This window comes from Delphinus delphis, chromosome 1 (genome assembly GCF_949987515.2).
Source record: "Delphinus delphis chromosome 1, mDelDel1.2, whole genome shotgun sequence".
Classification (NCBI taxonomy): Eukaryota; Metazoa; Chordata; class Mammalia; order Artiodactyla; family Delphinidae; genus Delphinus; species Delphinus delphis.
In genome coordinates this window covers 10,172,791-10,191,612 of record NC_082683.1, presented here as the reverse complement: position 1 = coordinate 10,191,612, position 18,822 = coordinate 10,172,791, and the positions used below count along the sequence as shown (strand labels likewise).

At 39.2% G+C, this 18,822-nt stretch overlaps 1 protein-coding gene across 4 annotated transcripts in view; it reads right to left on the bottom strand.

Moving 5' to 3' along the window:
* Nucleotides 1–18,822, bottom strand: part of PRDM2 (PR/SET domain 2) — a 118,898-nt gene that overhangs the window by 72,043 nt on the left and 28,033 nt on the right. For all 4 annotated transcript variants that reach the window (XR_009519881.1, XM_060014783.1, XM_060014761.1 and 1 more), the window contains exons 2-4: nucleotides 16,624–16,738; nucleotides 14,856–14,959; nucleotides 3,217–3,369 (exon numbers count right to left, since the gene is read on the bottom strand). Coding sequence is in view for 3 of the 4 variants with exons in the window: in XM_060014761.1 (XP_059870744.1) it covers nucleotides 3,217–3,369; nucleotides 14,856–14,959; nucleotides 16,624–16,738 (372 nt within the window). In the remaining variant the exon portion in view is untranslated. The remainder of the gene's footprint in view (nucleotides 1–3,216; nucleotides 3,370–14,855; nucleotides 14,960–16,623; nucleotides 16,739–18,822) is intronic.

Genomic DNA, 18,822 nt, shown 5'->3' with positions numbered 1-18,822 from the left:
TAAGTCAAATTTCAGAAGAAAAGAAAATTTATGTCCTTAAACACAGGAAATACAAACCCACATTTAAAAAAATAAAGTCAAAAGTCCAAACAACCTTTTTTTAAATATATTTTGATATTTAACAAAAAACAACAACAGGAAGACTTTAAACTCTTCCTTTGGGTTCTGACAGGCTTATAGAATGAAGCACACTCTCTTCTCTAAATATCAGTAAATATAAACCTGAAATTTTACCAGACCAATTAGGTACAGGCAAGGGTTGCCACAAATATTCCTGACACTAGGTCAAATTAAGAGGAATACTCCAGAATTATGAGAACACACAAAGCACTCCACGCTTACCCACCTACCATCTATCCCCCAGCATGATCTTTTAAAAGTCACGGGTCAGACAGCTTCAATTCTCAAATGGGTGAACTGAAGACTAAAACTCATATGTTTCCCTACAGGCCAGTAGGCCCCCCGATCTGGCCCCTGCCCACCTTACCAGCCCCATTCACCGCCTCTCCTTGCCCTACCCAAACCAGCCTTTGTTCTATTCCTTTAAAAAAAAAAAAAGAAACAAACAAAAAACCCCCAAAAATCTAGCTTATTCCCACTTCAATACCTTTGCTTCCTGAACTGCTCTTCCAGCAGAGATCTTCGAGTGGCTGGCTCCTTCCCATGCCAGTGGGGGAAGGGAAGAGGTGTCCCCATGTCTTGTCTTCCCTGACCTACCAGAGCTACAGCAGCCCTCCCCCTACCTAGACAATCTATCACATTTTATTGTCTTCAGTGCACTTATCACTATCTGAAATTATTTTGTTTACTTGTTCACTTGTTTATTATCTGCCACCTCCCCCATAAAATGGAAGCTCCATGAGACCAGAGACCTTGTCTGTTCTGTTCACTACTATAGGAGAATACCTGGTACATAGTAGACACTCAGTATTTGCTGAACTAATAAATAGATGAATGAATGGAGAGCAAGCTAACAATTAACCTTCAGGAATTTAAAACAGTTTTTAATCATATTACAAACAAAACCTAGATTACAGGTGAGAAGGTGATACAGAACATCACATGTAATTTATTTACAAAACCTAACCCACAGAAAGCTTAATCTAGAAGAATATAATCACAAGTAAGGAATCTGAAAGGCCTTATGCATACTTGAGCAAACATCAAAGGTCAGGATTGGGGGAGGTCTGCAAAGATCAGAGCTATGTTACTTCCAACAAAGAAAGGTAAAAATAACAGTAGTAGTATAGCTAGTTAACACTTTGAGTACTTAGGTTAGACTAGGAACTCTTCACAGAATCTTACACATATTGGTTTGTTTAATTTTCACAACTGTATTATTAATTTTTACTATTACCTCCATTTTTACAGATGAGAAAACTAAGACAGAGGGTGTAAGTAACTTCTCATGGTCACACATCTCGAAGCCAAAATTTGCTCACAAGGCAGTCTGCTCCAGAGTCCCCAATCCTAACCATGACACTACACTGCCTTGCCAAAAATAACAGCTATCATTTATGTAGCACTTATTAGATGCTAGAAATCTACCCACAATCACCCATGATAACCATATGAGGTCGACACTATAATTATCTGTATCTTACAAATAAGGAAACTGAGGCACAGGAAAGTGACTTGCCTAAATTTACACAGCTAGTAAAATCACAATGACTCGCCTTGGGTCACACAGCAAGCCAGGATTTAATCCAGGGGTCTGGCTCCAGAGTTCACTCCCAAACACTATTCTCTCTTGCTTCTCAATGGTTCTCGGCTTTGCTATCAGAGATGAACACATCATAACTTGAGGTCTGATGAAAGAACTGCCAAGTGCCCCAGTATCTCCCTGGGCTTCCTCTGCCCTGGAACCTCATTCCTACTCCCTCAGTTGTCTCATATGCATCCCCTCGCTGGTACTTCATCTCCACCAGAATTCTGCCTCACTGATTCAACCAGATGTAACTCTCACTTTAAATTAATTTGAGAACAGAATGAATTATTGAATCAAATTTTGAATCCAATTTCCAACTCCAGTGTAACAAAATTGTACAGTAATGCCTACCAGAAAATCATGCTATTACAATCCAGCAGGAAGAAGGTTATAGAAGTTTTAAATGAAGAAGTACCACAAAAAAAAATATTTCCTACAGGAATTGAAAGCAAGGACGTGGGTTTATATGAGGTAAAGGGCAATCCAACTGCCTAAAGATGACAGGGAAAAATACAAAGGAAAGTTAAACAGCTGTAAGCTAACTTCCAAAAGTCCTAGTGCTACACACAGGCAAAACTCAGCATGCTACAAAGCTGACCATCATCTTAAATGTTTGTTCATCAAGAGTTTTCACCTACATGGAGATAATTTTTTTCATGGACTGTCCCCCAGTCTATGACATTTTTAATGGAAGTAAGTGAATAAGGAAAAATCTGCCTTACAGCAACTTTGGCAAACATACCTATTCCAAAAAGCAAAAAGCAACAATCATCTATCTTTAGAGCCTCAAGACTCTGCCTGAGAGAACATTTCCCTGCAGGATGAGTGCAGATTTGCCTTCCAGGAGAGCATGAAAACGAGGGAGACAGATGTGGGCTTGCTTGTTGCAGGTATAACAACGCTTCCTAATTCTAACTTCCCTGAATGTACTCAGTGACCTCTGACCTCACCACAAACTCTAAAACATGATTTTCCTCTTCTTTACATTACTTGTTGATTTTCCTCAACAATTAATGTCTCCAAATAAAAATTTGGCAGAAGTAAGAAACATGTTCTGTGTAATTTCCATTCTGAATAAAATTTAGGGAAAAGAAAAGCTAATCCAAAGCTACACTATACTGAAGACTAAGAATGTGTTTTCAGTTAACACAGAACCACCAGAGCTATTGAGAGTTTCTTACAGTTAGATAAACTGGCCAGTCAGACAGTGCCCAATGCATCTGTATCTTAAGAGGAGGGAAGCAGCTGCCACATGCTTAACTCATCAGTACCTATAAAGACGCCGTACGTAATTACTCAACACGATCTTCCTGCTTTAGTGCCCTTCCTCACACGAAGCAGTGGCAACTGCATATTTAAAACACAGACCTTTCACTGTTTCGATGAACCACTTTCAAATAGAACCCTTTCAAGGTCTTCAAATTCACTCCCGACGGTCACGACTGAGGACAGCGTTTGCAGAAACGCATGCCGAGTAACTACCGGCAGGCTAATTCTAACACTCTTACCTTTAAAGTTTTATAGTAAATGGCCCTGTTGATTTCCAGTGGAAATAAATTTTGCTCTTCTCCTGAGCAAGCCCAATTCACATAGCGCAGCCAGTTCCCCTTCTCTGGATCGGTGGCATCAATGCACATCCACCCCAAATTTGGGTAATAGACCTTGGGAGGGGGAAAAACACATTTTGTTAAAATAAAATATCGTTTAAAGGTTTCCATTTTCAACTTCTAAGACAGTTCTTGCTCATTATACGCAAATACTCTATAAAAGCATTTCACGGAAACAAAATAAATAAGCAACAGAAAAAAGGAAAATAAAGATGAAAACTGAGATCCAAAATTGTATAATCCTCATTAGTTATTTTTCTATTTGGGTGTAATTTTTTTCTCCTAAACTTCAAGTGCTATAAGGAAATGCGCTTGATGATCTCCAAATGCTTCGCAAATACGTACACAAAGACAAGTGACAGCTCTACTCCCTTCAGGGTAACAGAGGAAGAGTGAGCCCGCAGCGGTGCTCCACAGCACCCGGATGCCCTGAGCTTTCTGGGCTGCTCTGCAAGTCAGAGTGTGGAGGCCCAGTCCTGCTGGGGCTCACAGCTCAGCAGGTGCCTTTACTGCAGGGCTGACAGAAACTTCAGTAAGTGAACATGCGGTGTGAACCTCCACGTGGGTGACAGGGTATGATGCTTTTGCAAACTCCGCTGACCTTAAAACCTTCTCTATCCAGAGCAGGGAATATCGGTGTCCTTCCGAAACAAGACCAAAAACCCGATCCCTCTTTGAGGAGTCAGATCAACTCTACTCTTGCAAGAAGCTTCCCCTGATCATCCTCTCTCAGTGAATTCCTCCTGCCAGATGCTTCCAGCATTCAGTCCTTCATCTTAAAGACAATCTACTGAGCAGCTATTGTTAACTTTCTTTGTATATACATACATCCATTTATCTAGATTTTACTTCCCCAAAATTAGACTGTAAAACACTTGATTAGGCACTGAAATAGAACTGCAGAATCACTTGGTGACAGTCCTGTCAAAAACAAAGCAAAAGGAATGAGTCTTTTACTTTCGCTTTTGGAAGAAAGGAGAGAATCTTGATGCTTCTGTGTTTTCCCTACACATACACAGCCAAGACTCCCGCCACTCATTTCTTCTTTTCTCTCCTGCCCACATTAAACACTGTTGTTTGCGGCAGCTTTCCTGCAGGAACAAAGCCCCCACTCTCGGCTCCTCTGGGCAGGCCTGTGTCTCCCAGCCTGTGACTGCCAGGGCAGTGCCCACCTTCCTAGCCACGAACAACACTTTCTTCCTGCTGCGAGTTAGATATCTGACATACCGCTACATGCTTTCTGTATTATCTCATTTAACCTTATGCATCAGGTTCATTATTATCCCTTTTTGTAACGTGGAAATTAAGGATCAAAGATTAAATACCTTTCCCAAAGTCACTCACTTAATCAGTAGTAAAGATGGGCTTAATCCCAGCTCTGCTTGACCTCTACGTAACAGTGCCTTCCTCGACCACCCTAGCTAAAGCTGTGAATCCTTCGCTTCCCATCAGCACCTCCAGTCATCTCCCCGATTTATTTTTCTTCATGGTACTTGTGCTCTTTTAAAGTGTGGGATCATCTACTTACTTACTTATTTAGTGACTATCTCCCCAGCTAATACCAGAGTATTAGCTCCATGAGAAGACATTTCAGTCTTTTCATTCACTGCAGTACCTCCAACACCCTGACCAGTGCCTGGCAGAGAGTAGGCTCTCAATAAATAACTATGAAATTAATGAAATGATATACGAACGTATAACTGTCATCATTTAATGAGCACCTACTATGTGACAGGTGCCATGCTAGAAAGTGCTTTGTGGTTACTCTATTTAGTCACCACGAAGTGTCAATATTTTCACTAGCCCGTAAGCACCCCCAGCGAGTTTATTCAAAAACTGGTTGTTTACTAAAACACCTAACTGCACCATTCTAATAAGAGGTTATCCATGTCACACTTCACTCCTTTTCAAACTCACTGTCACACTCACCCTCAGCCTGTACACATGCGAGCATGCCTGACACGCTCCTCTCCCTTTAAAACAAAGAGAAAGTGCAGCCCCACGTGGTATGTTAGGAAGACACAGAATCACAATACAAAATTTAAACTTTACACACCAAAATAACTTAAGCTACTTTACATTAAAATGTTTAAGAGATATTTTTGCCCTGTTTGCCAGCATGATAAAATAAGGAAAATGGAGTAGTCAGTTGGTCTTTTAACAGTCCATATTAGTTACCTTTTATTAACTTAGGAATAAGAAGTCTTGTTTGGATTTATTACCATAGACAGCAGAGTCCCACTCACTCCCCACGCATATATTGACACAGCTACAGACAAACGCAGAGATGGTGCTGGAAAATCCCACACAGTTAAAGGCAGCTGGAGAGAGGCATCAAGAGTCTATAGGCCAACTGGCGAATAATAATAAGGCTGTGCCGACATTTCCTGGCTCCCAGGTCAATGAAGACCTTTGCAAAGAGCAAGGTGTTCCACTTGAGTGAAGTATTTATGTACAGCTCGTTTTGTTACAAAAGAGACTAAGGCATCTACTAAGTCATGCTTAAACTAAAATACTTAGTTTTATATAAAAAGATGAACAATTCCATTTTTTTACAACGTGCAAACAAGTAATTCACAAAGGAATACGCATGGCCAAAACCTCACAGAAAAAAAATTAAATTTACCTAATAATCAAAAATAACTCCAAATTAAGTAATGTTTTTACCTGTCAAACTGGTAAAAATTGTTTCTTAAAGGGAAAAAAACCCCCCAAAAAACAGCATTAGAAAGCAGACATTCCCCCAAAACGCTAATCAGAGAATAAACTGGTTTAATTTTTTCTGGATGGAATTAAGAAATACTGACCAAAGAACTTTAAAATGTACACACACTTTAACCAGCATATACACTTGTAGGAATTTATTCTCATGAGATGACCGGGCAATCATACCATGATGTATGTACGAAGATGTTCACAGCAGCGTGGTTTACTACAGACTGTTTCTAATTCATTGCTAAATGGAGACCACCACAGATTAGTTCAGTATGACAATCCAGGCATACAGTGGAATACTAAGCAGACCTTAACAAATACTGTGTGTGAATGACTGACTCACGTGGAAACCTGTATCTTCTGTTATCTTTGTATTCCTTAAGAATTTTTTCAGTAAATACACATTATCTCTATAATTAGGAGAAAACAAAGATAACCAGAAGTTGTGGAAATATACTTATCAGTATAAAAGTCGTAATGCACTGATGACTGAATAAAGCCATTTATACAAAGTATGGCTCAGATGATACCATTTTTGTTTTAAACATATTAATATATGAAGAGAAAAATAATCTGAAACTTAAATACGTGACTATGTTAATAATGGTTTTCTCGGAGAAGTGGGATTTATTCATAATTTTTATTTTCTTCTGCTCACCTGAATTTTCTACCTTTCCTCCACTGATTTAGTATAATCTCTAAGTAAAAAAGGGGAAGAGGGTGGGGAGAATGAATGAAAACCCAAGTCTGAAGGAAGGCAGCCAAGATCTGCTGAATGCTAGGCTCACACCCCCCATCCTCTTCCCATCATCATCATCACACGTACAAAGTTTTTAAAAAATATGTAGCTTTGGGCTTCCCCGGTGGCGCAGTGGTTGAGAGTCTGCCTGCCGATGCAGGGGATACGGGTTCGAGCCATGGTCTGGGAAGATCCCACATGCCGCGGAGCAACTGGGCCCGTGAGCCACAACTACTGAGCCTGCGCGTCTGGAGCCTGTGCTCCCCAACAAGAGAGGCCGCGACAGTGAGAGGCCCGCGCATCGCGATGAAGAGTGGCCCCCGCTTGCCACAACTAGAGAAAGCCCTCGTACAGAAACGAAGACCCAATACAGCCAAAAATAAATATATAAATAAACAAATTTATTTAAAAAAATATATATGTAGCTTTCTCACTTTTATTGAGAGTCAAACCTTGTAATTAGGAACTGGGATGAAAATGTGTTTTCATACAATTCCTACCTCAGTTGGTCAAATTTTGGTTTCCAATCAGAATTAACTTCAGTGACTGACACAAAGAACCTATCTTTTAAAATGTGACAGAATTTTACTTAATGTAAGTACAAAGTACTAGACTGCACATGTACCATAACACCACGAGGCTCGGGTAGTGGAAGGACAGGGAGAATTAGAATCCCTTCCTTTCGGGCAGAGACAATGCAAAGGCAGGTAAAACTCCCAGCCCAGCTCAAACTCAACAATGATACATAACAAGTCTATTTCCAAATCTTGATAATGACTAAGAAATACTCAGCTGACTTGATCCCAAGGAGAAATACTTCCATATAATTAATAATTTTTCCTCTATAAACAGTCCCTTTTAACAAAGCAAGGGTACCTGATTATGTACCATTATAAAAAAATTTTTACAAGTTAACTTTCAAATGGAAATTCCCTACTTGGAGAGAAAGAATTGAAGGAAGGGAAGCACCTCTATGCCAAGCACTGGGCTAAATGCTCTACGTGTTATTTTATTTAACCTTTACAAGAACCCTATGAAATATTATTAAGTCCCTTTTACACATGAGGACACTAGGGAAAGATGATAATTTTACTAGAACTCTGAAGTCACTGAGAGTCACAGCCAGGATTCAAACCTGGTTCCCGCATTTACTGCTCCATTTCTATTTTTCTCTCTTTCCAACCCCCTCCTCCCATCCTTAACCTCCCCTGGGTCATCCAGGCCTAACCTCCTTTCCGCCCCTACCACTAAACAAAGACTAGGTATTAACTCACTGTCAAACAGAATGTAATTTTCACACCACCCAATTTCAATTCAATTTAATCCAATCATTTCAAAAGCCCTAAAAATAATCTAAATTCACATTTTAGCACACACTCCAATTTAAAAGCACATTCAAAATTATACCCTCATGACAGACAGAGAAAGGTCTGTAAAGAACCAAACTGTTAAACATAGTTATTATTACCTCATGGGTTGGGGGTGAGGGTTTTAACTGATCATTTACTTGTTATAATATACATGCATTAATTCAAATTTGCAAATTAAAAAAAAAAAATCCTCATTCAATTAACATGAATGTATCATCATTCCAACCCTCAACTGTTTGCCTGAGGTCCTTACCCACTCTCAACTTGCAGTAACCAACCTTCTTTGACAGAAATCACTCCCAGGAATTAAGGCAGAGCACCTCCTCACTCTGAGGTAAGTGTTTTACTCATCCAAACCAGTCCCGCCACAGTTAGAGTCTACAGAAGTAAAGCCTTCCGCTGGCTGTTCTCTGGACTTGCCCCTCCACCTGTATGTAGCCTAGAGCTCTAACACACTGTTGATGGACACAGAAACCTCTCCTGGAGGTCCAAGCTCCATTCCAGTGGCTCTGGTTTGTCATATTGTCTGAGGTCCCTTTTCATCTCTTTTCTCTGGGGATCTAGCTTGTTGAATTTCCAACATTATGATCATTTTCCACTTTCCCTGTCTGTCCCTGGAAGACAGACAACATCTAATTATATTTCCATGTGTTCAGACTGACAAAAGGAGTAAAGGGGAGACAGGAGGTTCACATCTCCACTAGCCCAACTTGCATGGCATTTACCTCCCAATGCATTTCCATAAGTAAATAATAACTCAGTGTGCATTCAGAAGTCGATTCCAGGACTTCCCCCCACACAGTACTCTAACTTCTTGGTTCAAATTACAGCCCATACTCTGACATTAGAAGAGAATGAAATTCTAAGCAAAAAATAAAGATCAGTAATCTTTAAATATGCAACCATTTTTTTAAAAAAAGTGTCTTTATCCTCTACATGATCATTCAAGAGTTTCTCTTTGATGTTCAGGTTCAACTAATATTTACTTAGCCAGAGTCATCCATGTCAAGTATTTTCATATATATGATCTCATTTGTAGCCAAACAAATCTATGAGGAGCTTGTTATCCTCATTTAAAAGTAAGGATAAAGGAAAAAAAAAAAAAAAGGATAACCTTTTGGAATAAGAGCATTTCAAGGAAAACATTTAATAAAAATTATGTCTTTATAAGTTATAAAGAATTGTATTAACACTGCTACCTAGGAAACACTACACCTTCTTGGTCTGTTCACATTCCATTTGTTTTTGAGCTCCAGAATTAGACGCCCAGAGGGCTTGTTAAGGACCATAAGACACCACCCTACAGAAGTAACTTTCCAAGGGCTATAGACAAAAATGGATCTTTGGTATCAACCACTTCACTCTTCAGATTGCTTTAGAAAACCAGGGCTTCTTTTAAGAGCTATTCAAAGGCATCACTGTATCTGAAATATTCTGAAGATTCTAGAATAAGGGAAATAAAAAATCTAATAGGTGGTAGCACATTTTACTACCATAAGCCAACCTATAGGTGATTCTAAAATACAAATTTGAAAACTAAACAGCTGGGCCTCTCAAACCTGCAAAGCCCAGTCCCAGAGCCATCATTACCAAAACCCCACACTGCCTGACCCTTGACCCTCATTTGAAACTACTCTGAGTAAGTTTCATACCTACGACCACACAAATATTTCTGGAAACCCGCACAACAACAGATGCTCAATAAATGTTGACAGGTTCAAAGTAGGTCCCCAATCAACCTCCACAGGATGAATGAAATAACTCATTGTTAAATCAGAAATTCTAACTCTGGATGACGGATGTTTAAAAATTCCATATAACCCTAGAAATCACATAAAAAATGTTGTGTATATATGTGCATTTGTATATTTTCCGGGGAGATTTTCAAAAGGGTCCACAACACAAAAAAGAGTAATAATCTCTAGGCTCTGTTGGTGGGAAGAGCACTGAATAGGCAACCAAGAAATCTGGGCTCTAGACCTAACTCCAAAACCGACCGTTTCAGACATTAAGCAGGTCACCTGCACTCATCTCAGATTTCTCATCTGTGGAAAGATTTAGGGTGTTTCTAGTATTCTTTTATTCCACAAACAAAAATCCCCATGGGGCATTGTCAGTAGTCTATACAATACCACAAATGTTATATGCCAAGCTCAGCGCTCCAGAATTGAGGAAAGTGCCCAGCACGTGGTAAGAGCTTATTCACAAAGAGGGGTTAAATAAGTAAATAAACTCTCAAAGACAATTTTTTTCTTGCACCATACCAAGCTGCCAATCTAAGCACAAGTTAACTCATTCAAAAAGGTCGCTTAATTCTCTGCACTTCAACGTCCTCACCCTCCTGAAGTTCCTGAAAGAATATGATTGGTATAGCAGTTTCTATGACAATGAAATCTATGGCTAGCCCACTTTTAAGTACCAAGTTCCAAATCTTTGCACTCCTATTAACCACACAGCTTCACAGTAAACCTAAGACCCCAGACATGACCTCACTCCCACTGCTTCTCTTTTTCACACACAGAGACCAGGGCTCAGCAAACTTTCTGTAAAGGGCCAGAAAATATTTTCAGTTTTACAAGCCATATGGTCTCTGTCACAACTGCTCAACTTGGCCACTGCAGGGCAAAAGCAGCCACAGGTAATATGTAAACAAATGAATGTTGAGTTCCAACAAAACTTTATTAATGAACTGAAGTTTAAGTTTCATATAATTTTCATATGTCACAAAACATTTGATCTTTGTTTGAAATTACTTAAAAACGTAAAATCCATTCTTAGCTCTCGGACTGTAAAAAAACAGGTGGCAGATTGGATTTCCCTAGTGATCTAGGTCTTTTGCTAGCATACTAGGCATGGTTTAGAGGCTGGAAAGGAGCAGTAAGAGCTGAGTGGTACTTTCTGAAAAAAGGTTCTGTAGAATCAGCTGGTTGACTTCTCTAGTCTCATATCTTCTTGCCTCCATTTTTAAATTAGAAATAATTTGAAATTAGAAGAGTTGAGATAGCAAAGATTATGAAATGTACTTGTTAATATCTGATCATAACAGTGTGAATGATAAAAAGTTTGTTTTCACTTCTGAAAAAATTAAAGTCTTCTCATTATAGAGAAATAATTTCTCTATCAATTTTAGCTGAAATGCAATTCTACTTCTTCCCTCCATCCACCCGACTCAAAATTTGTTGCCTAAATGAATAACATGCAAATGGAAGCAGTGAACTATCAGTTTTCATCTATAAGAATGGGGGGAAGAAACTATTAAAAACATTAACAGTACTGGTTTTAAAGAGCTAGGAAGGGACTTCCCTGGGAGTCCAGTGGTTAGGACTCCACGCTTCCACTGAAGGGGGCACAGGTTCAATCTCTGGTCGGGGAACTAAAATCCCACATGCCGTCTGGCACGGCCAAAAAACAAAAAAAGAATAGGAAGGAATATTTACTCTTGGTAGCTATGTAAATTAGTACAATCCGTTTGGAGGCCTGTTAGGAAAATTTACCAGAAGTTAAAATGTACATAACTTTTGACTTGGCAATTACACTTCTAGGAATTTATCTTAAGAAGATAACCAGACAAGTGAACAAAAATGTATATACAGTGAGTTTCATACTTTGAAGAATTGTTTGTTTTTTTTAGTTTTATTGAAGTCTAGTTGATTTACAATGCTGTGTTTTCTGCTGTACAGCAAAGTGACTCAGTTATACGTATCTATGTATTCTTTTTCATATTCTTTTCTCTTATGGTTTATCACAGGATATTGAATATAGTTCCCTGTGCTTTACAGTAGGACCTTGTTGTTTATCCATCCTATACTAGCATCTGCTAATCCCAAACTCCCAATCCTTCCCTCCCGAAGAATTGTTAATATCATGAAAAGATTAAAGCTACTTAAATGTCCACTGGTTAAACAGTGGAAGGATACAATGGAATTCTAGGTACTATATAAGAAATAATGATGTAGATAAGCATTTGACATGGACACATCCATAACATATTAAGAGAAAAAAGCACGTTACAAAATTGCATACATATACTGTTTGATCTCAACTGTATGAAATGTCTATATATGGTGTTTGTATACGTACCAGTGTGTGTGAGAGAAAAAAAAAAACAGGACAGAGAAGCAGAACTAAAAGAATGCACACCATGATGTTCACTGGTGATTTTTACTTTCTTGTTTATAGTTTTCTGTATTGTTTATATTATTTTACAGTTGAGCATGTATTACCTTTATAATTTAAAAAGGACTTATTAGAAGGTACGACACCAAAAGTGGACCATAATATAAACCATGGACTCTGGGTGATAATGGTGTGTCGTTGTAACAAATGTCCCACTCTGGTAGAAATGTGGATAGTGAGGAAGTTGTGTGTATAGGGCTCATGGGGGAGATTTCAAAACTCTTTGTACTTTCTGCTCAATTTTCCTATGAACCTTAAACTCTCTAAAAAATAAAGACTAATTTTTTTAAAAAAGGACTTATTAAAGCACGCAAACAATTCAAAAGTTCTGTTCATCAGAAGCAATTTTAGCCCCACGGAAGTGACTGTGAAAGGCTTTTACCAGAAGTGGCTTTAGAATACTGCACATTGCTCACTGCGTGTGTGCGCGTTTTGGTTTTTTTGGGTTTTTTCGGGGGGAGGGGGGTAGTTGAGAGAAGTATTACATGAAGTCCAGCCTTTAGCCTGCCAGCAATTCCCCACCAGGAACTGACCAAAGAGTGCTCTCCTCTTTCCAGAACCTGACTGTTTTGTGCATTCACCCTGAGGATACTCTACTGTTTCTCTCGTTATTTCTGATTTAATAGAATGCTTTCAGTGAAAACTTAGAGGACTTGAGACTGCGTTAGATAATAAAGGGCTCAAGAAAAGCAATTTAACACTTTCTCTCAGATTAGCTTTAAAATGGAGTTTTAGCTGAGGCAAAAGACCAGGCTGCTAAAAGATAAACTGGCCTTAAGGGGCTTTAATGGGAAGAACAAATGCCAAGATGAGATTTTAATGATAAGCCGTTTCTGTTACATTAATTGGGGGCGTTCTGTTGCAACTCTGAAGATAAGACCAAGGTTGGAATACGTTAATGGGGAAACACTAAATTTTACCTGGATTTTTATTTTCTTCTTTATAAGAAATATGTACATTATAATTTACACTTCCTATACTTTGCCAAATACATACCTCCACATGTGTATGTCATATATATCTACTTTTATTTTAACACAGCAAAAGGCTTAAAGGTTTCTGCACGGACTATATACCTCAGAGTTGAAACTATCTGAATGACAGCCAGATTTTTTTTTTTTTTAATTGCAGGGAGGAAAAGCCAGCCTTGATAAGAACTAAATGTTTAAACCTGACTAACAAGAATCGGCAACGTCATAAGGATTCCCAAACTGTGGCAGTATATAAGTAATTTTTTTTTTGGTTGGGCAGTTTTTCTACAAATACAGCACTCTTTTCACTCAAAAGTTGTGAAATAACACAAAGTAATCACTCCCTTGGTAAATGGTCATTTCCTAAGTCCCCTTGGGTTAACTGTCACTAGATTTATTATAAGGGATTCAAAGAAACTCTCAAAATTACTTAGAGAAACCGTCAGAATTTTCAAGGCAAGAAACACTGTTCGTAGCACTGAGGAAAATAGCAACACACCTCCAACGGACAAATGCCACCGAACTTCTTGATGGAAAGTGTCCGGACATTTCCTAGGCGTATCTTATTTTTAGACTTTTATATGTTTACATATGAAACAGATGTGATTCAATCTAAGACAATCTGAAAGAAATGCTTTTCCTTACCATCAAAAAATTTCACTTGCTTTAAAAAGGAGTCACACCATTGAGTTCTACAAGAACATGAGGAGCTTCCCGTGGGCACCTGATCTGAATTAAGTTCAACAGAAATGCTGAATTCACATGCAACTCTCCGGCAAACAATAACAAGATATTTTATCTTTACAGCTTTCTTAATGAGATTATTTTTTATTCTCCCCACTTTTAAATTGAGGGTTTTAGGGCCCAGAGGTTAAGTGCCCTGCCCAAAGTTACAAAGGTGGGATGTGAACCCAGGCAAGCCAATGAAACATTTTTAACCGCCGCATTGCCAGGCAGGAGACGTGGGTTCTGGTTCTGCACTGACAACACTCTCGACACGTGGGCCCCACAAGGAGAAGTTGCTCCCTCTGCTCTGGATGGCTTCCCTGAGTACGGAGTGTGCGAACACTCCCTCTCTTCTAGGACTGTTGTGAGAACGTGAAATGAACAGAATGAAAGCCTTTCTAAAAGTCCAAAGCACTATATAAATATACCATGTGCTAAATATGTCCAACTCTGAATGTTCCAGCAACACAGAGATTAGCTTCTAAAATATGGAGAAGACCCTAACAATGCTGTATTTGCGGCCACCTTGGAGTGTCTTTTATGGTATCTGTCTGCAAGCCTGTAAAGTGGCAGACCAAAGTCCTGGCTGCAAAGTCCTGAACAAGGCAAATAAAAAGTAGATCTGACATTTATTGTTGAGGACAGCCAAGCACTTTCAAAATACAAACGTAAAATCAGTCTGTATCTAAGAAAACACATTTTCTCTCTAACAAAAATATTCTTGATTTTAAAGAACACATTAAGATGATTATTTTAATTTCAGAATGTCAAATCCTAAGAGAATAGAATATCTTAAAAAATGTACAGAACTCTGATAAACAAAGGACCAGAATTATTTCTTACCTCCCACATGTATACATTATTCTTAACCTGAGATCTTTTTTTCTTATCACCAACAAATGGCCCAAACTTTTTGCCTTTTAAAATTGGCTTAGTGGCCCAGACACCTAGAAAATAAAACCAATATTTTCATAATGTATTGTGGTTATTTTAAAGACTAAAGCATTAAAAGCAATTCAGTTTCACAAAATACTTAAAAGGCTAGATAGCCTAAAAGCAAGACAATGTTAAATTAATCGAGATCACGCAAGATCAAATTAAATCAAGTATTCAATGGGGATATTTATTTTTCTTCTTTATGTTCTTCCGTATTTTCCTAATAGCCTGCAAAGAACCTATACTGTTTTATAAGTAGGACAGATTATTTTATATTTGCTTGTTTTTAATGTTTACATGTAAAACTACCCAGACAGCATAATCACAAACACTTGGAGAAGAGCAAAATCACAACAATTAAAAGGGAAAAAAATATTGGAATGTAGCAAAACTACAAATAAATTTTAAGTTCTTCTTTCTGCTTTTCTACAGATTTCAAGTTGTCCCCAATGAACATAAGTTGCTTTTATAAAGGGTTAGAAACATAGTTTCAAATAAATATTTTTGAAGTTTGTTTGCTCAATGTGGAAAACGCTCTCCTCTCTGTGTTTCCTGAAAACTTGAACAACTCACTTTTCAGAGTTTCAGGCAACTCAGATTTATGCTGCTTTGTGGTATTCTCAGGGATACTTCTATTTTCTCCACACTGACCACAGGGCAAACAAGCAAGATGCAGAAGCAGTGGGGAAAATGGCAGGAGATGCCCTGGAGTCAAGGGAACCAGCGCCAGGGTGACTCTTACTGTGAACAGGTTCCGTCACCTTCTGGCCTCAGGTACCTCACCTACAGACGGAGGCTGTGGTCTCAGCCAGTCCTGCCCAGCTACGATGAACTAATTCCACTGCCTGTAAGTCTGCTATGAATCCCATTTGTTATCCCAGCTAATAAGTAATTAGTGGAGATATAAAATCAACTACTTTCATGAATAACACAATATAAATGCTCAAATTACTCACTGAATACTTTTCAATGAGAATTAGGAAAAGCATTTATTAAAAATTTATTCATACACATACACACATAAACTGGAATATCAGAAGTACATTTTTAAAAACAGAAAACAGGACAGAAACATGATATATTCCAAGACTGTACTTTGACTAATTTTTATAACTTATTTCCTTAGCCTTCTGTCTAAAGATTAGGACACAAAAACAAGACTAAATACAAAAAAAGCTTGGCTGTATTCAACAAGAAATTCCAGCCAGAAGCACTGGAATACACTCATGTCATCGTTCACTAAAATATCTACTGAGCGTCAGGTACTGGAGACATAAGCTAAATAAGAAATGAAGGCACTCACAATCAGTGAAAGGGACAGATGTGAAAACAAATACAAAATAATGAAATAAATATAACAGCATAATCACACTCAAATCACAGTGAAATCAGAGGAGGGAGCAATCCATCCTACGGGAAGAAGAGCCCCGGGGAGACACGGAGGAAGGGGGCTGCTCAGGCTGAATCACCGAGGATGGTGGATGGGTGAAGGCGTGCTTCTGGTTTAATTTTATAATCTATGTCCACCCTGGATTCTTAACTGGAAAACATAATCTTCTGAGTCAGAGTACAGATGTGTTGCTTTTAGAGTGAGCTCCCTACCTGAGAAGCCCCAGAGGAAGCCTCGCCACAGCCTGCCCTCCCTTCCCTCTCCTTCTCTGACCCCAGTGCTCACCAACCCGAGTCTTGTCAACAGCAGATGGGAAAAGCCTCACTTCCTCTGGAAGGCCTCGAAGCACATGTTCAGGTACCTCGGCCAGGGTCTCGGCGGCTGCCACAGGCTCAGCGTTCTGCAAGTGAAGAAGCAGAAGGATAACAGCAGAAGGAAGAAAACCCAGCTCCTTTTTGATTTTTTTCTGGCCCAATAAGCAAATAAGCAAAAATGTAACTGAAACCCGAAGCTGGCAAGCCAGACCAAGATGATGATGTCAAGCGTTTGAGAAGTGGCTTTGATGGTTGTCTGTGAGTCTCCAAAGGAAACCACTGTAACCTTCAAGCATGTCTGTGTTAATCTATTTTGTTCCAGCCACCTGTGGCCATTTTAAAAACATGTAAATCTCTGGCACCATATTGTTTTAAACTCCCACAGAATCTGGCAGCAAAATACAGCTCAAGCTTACTTTTAAGTCATAGGCTACCATCAGCATTTAAGGACATTAAAAAAATAAAAACCAGCACTCCCTACTTAAATGAACACTGTTGGCACATGCTGTAAAGGCCGTGCCAGCCAATCGGACCCCCATCCCATCCATGCTTTCATCCCTCCAGCAACAACCCCTTGACGGGCTTGAGGATTCCCAGCAAGAACACTACAGTTTATTCTGGGCCCTCCATGGAAGTGAGACCTTTCCAGGAAACGGTATACTATACGACTGTATACCAAGTAACTAAACAGCAAAGTCCCCACAATATCACAAAGTCTCTAAGAAAGAGAGAATTTAGAAATTACTAAGTATATGCCAAAATTCTTAAGAAATAAGATTACTATTAGATAGATGTATGTAAGGTAACGGAAAGGGGAGATTTGAGCCAACTCATAGAACATGACTGTTAGTCTAAAGATAACTTTCAAATTAAAGGAAAACCAAGTGGCCATTAACTGGCACCACATATACCCTGAAGAACTGATGTGCAGATCGTGACCCCGCCAAGAAGGATGGGTTTTGTAGTCTGAATGTTTTTTATTTCACTGCAGAGGGAAACATTTCTCAAGGACTTTCAAAGAAACCGACATAGGGAAAAAGCAAACTCCAAGCTAAAAAGATTAATTTTCCCAGAACAATGAAGATCTTGTAGTTATTAAGAATGTTTTGTGCCAAGGAAAGAGTATCATCCAAATTTCTGTACTCCTAGCATTTCAGTTTTTAAAAAAACATATCAATAGGCTGCTTCGAGAGAAATAAATCCCGCCGCAACAAGCATGTCACTAGGAGGGTCTACTGTGCTATTCTGAGTTGAAATGTGCAAAAGGGGGCATCGAGGCACCAGGGTTCATTCCCTGGACAGGGCAAAGGTGATGGTGCATACACTCCAGAAGCACAAATACTTCCACCCTGCTTGATTTATGCCTTGGTCCTGACAGTATCACCAAGCACAAGTTCAACGCCTTCCCAGACATGGGAATATCAAAACTGGCCCAGAAAATGGTCTTATGGTATTTTTCATTAGCTAAAGCGTGAATAAATTTAGCACACAAATTTCTCACTTCTAAATACAGTGCCCTCATTCTAAAAATTTTCACGTATAAACTGGAATTTCGGAAACGTGAATAAATTTTTCCAAAGAGGGAAAAGGTGTTAAATTGGTAGTTGCTATCCTAGGCTACATAATAATTATTTTTAACTTGGATAAATTACACAATATTAACAAGTACTAGCCGCAGTGATGAGTCCTATTAGCACATGGCCAGTTAGCACAGTCAGTGGGAATTTTCTTCCCCTTTCTCAGATGGGACCCAGGCGAAGATTTTAAAGGTTTTGACACCACTTAGCCTCCCCAGAAGCTCTGAAAAGACAGTGCGTCAGCCAACTCAAACTGATACTTCCAGGCAGTATTACAATAATATTAATGACTTAATGTGTACCGGGAACTTCCTCAGGCCTCAGTGCAAGGCACTGTGCTAACCCTCTTGTGTGCAAGCTTACTCCAAACAGCCCAAGAGGCAGGCACTGTCAATGCCCCCTCCCAGCTCCCCTCTCCCTCACCACACACACAGAGGAGGAAACTGAGGCTTAGGGAAGTGGTCCAGGCTGCTCAAGGACAGGATTTGAGACTCCGTCTGTCTCTCCCCAGAGCCCGAGCCCGTAACTACTGTGGTATTTGGGTATGTTAAAATTCTGCTGGATCGGGTGTGAGGCCCTAATATAAAACATGG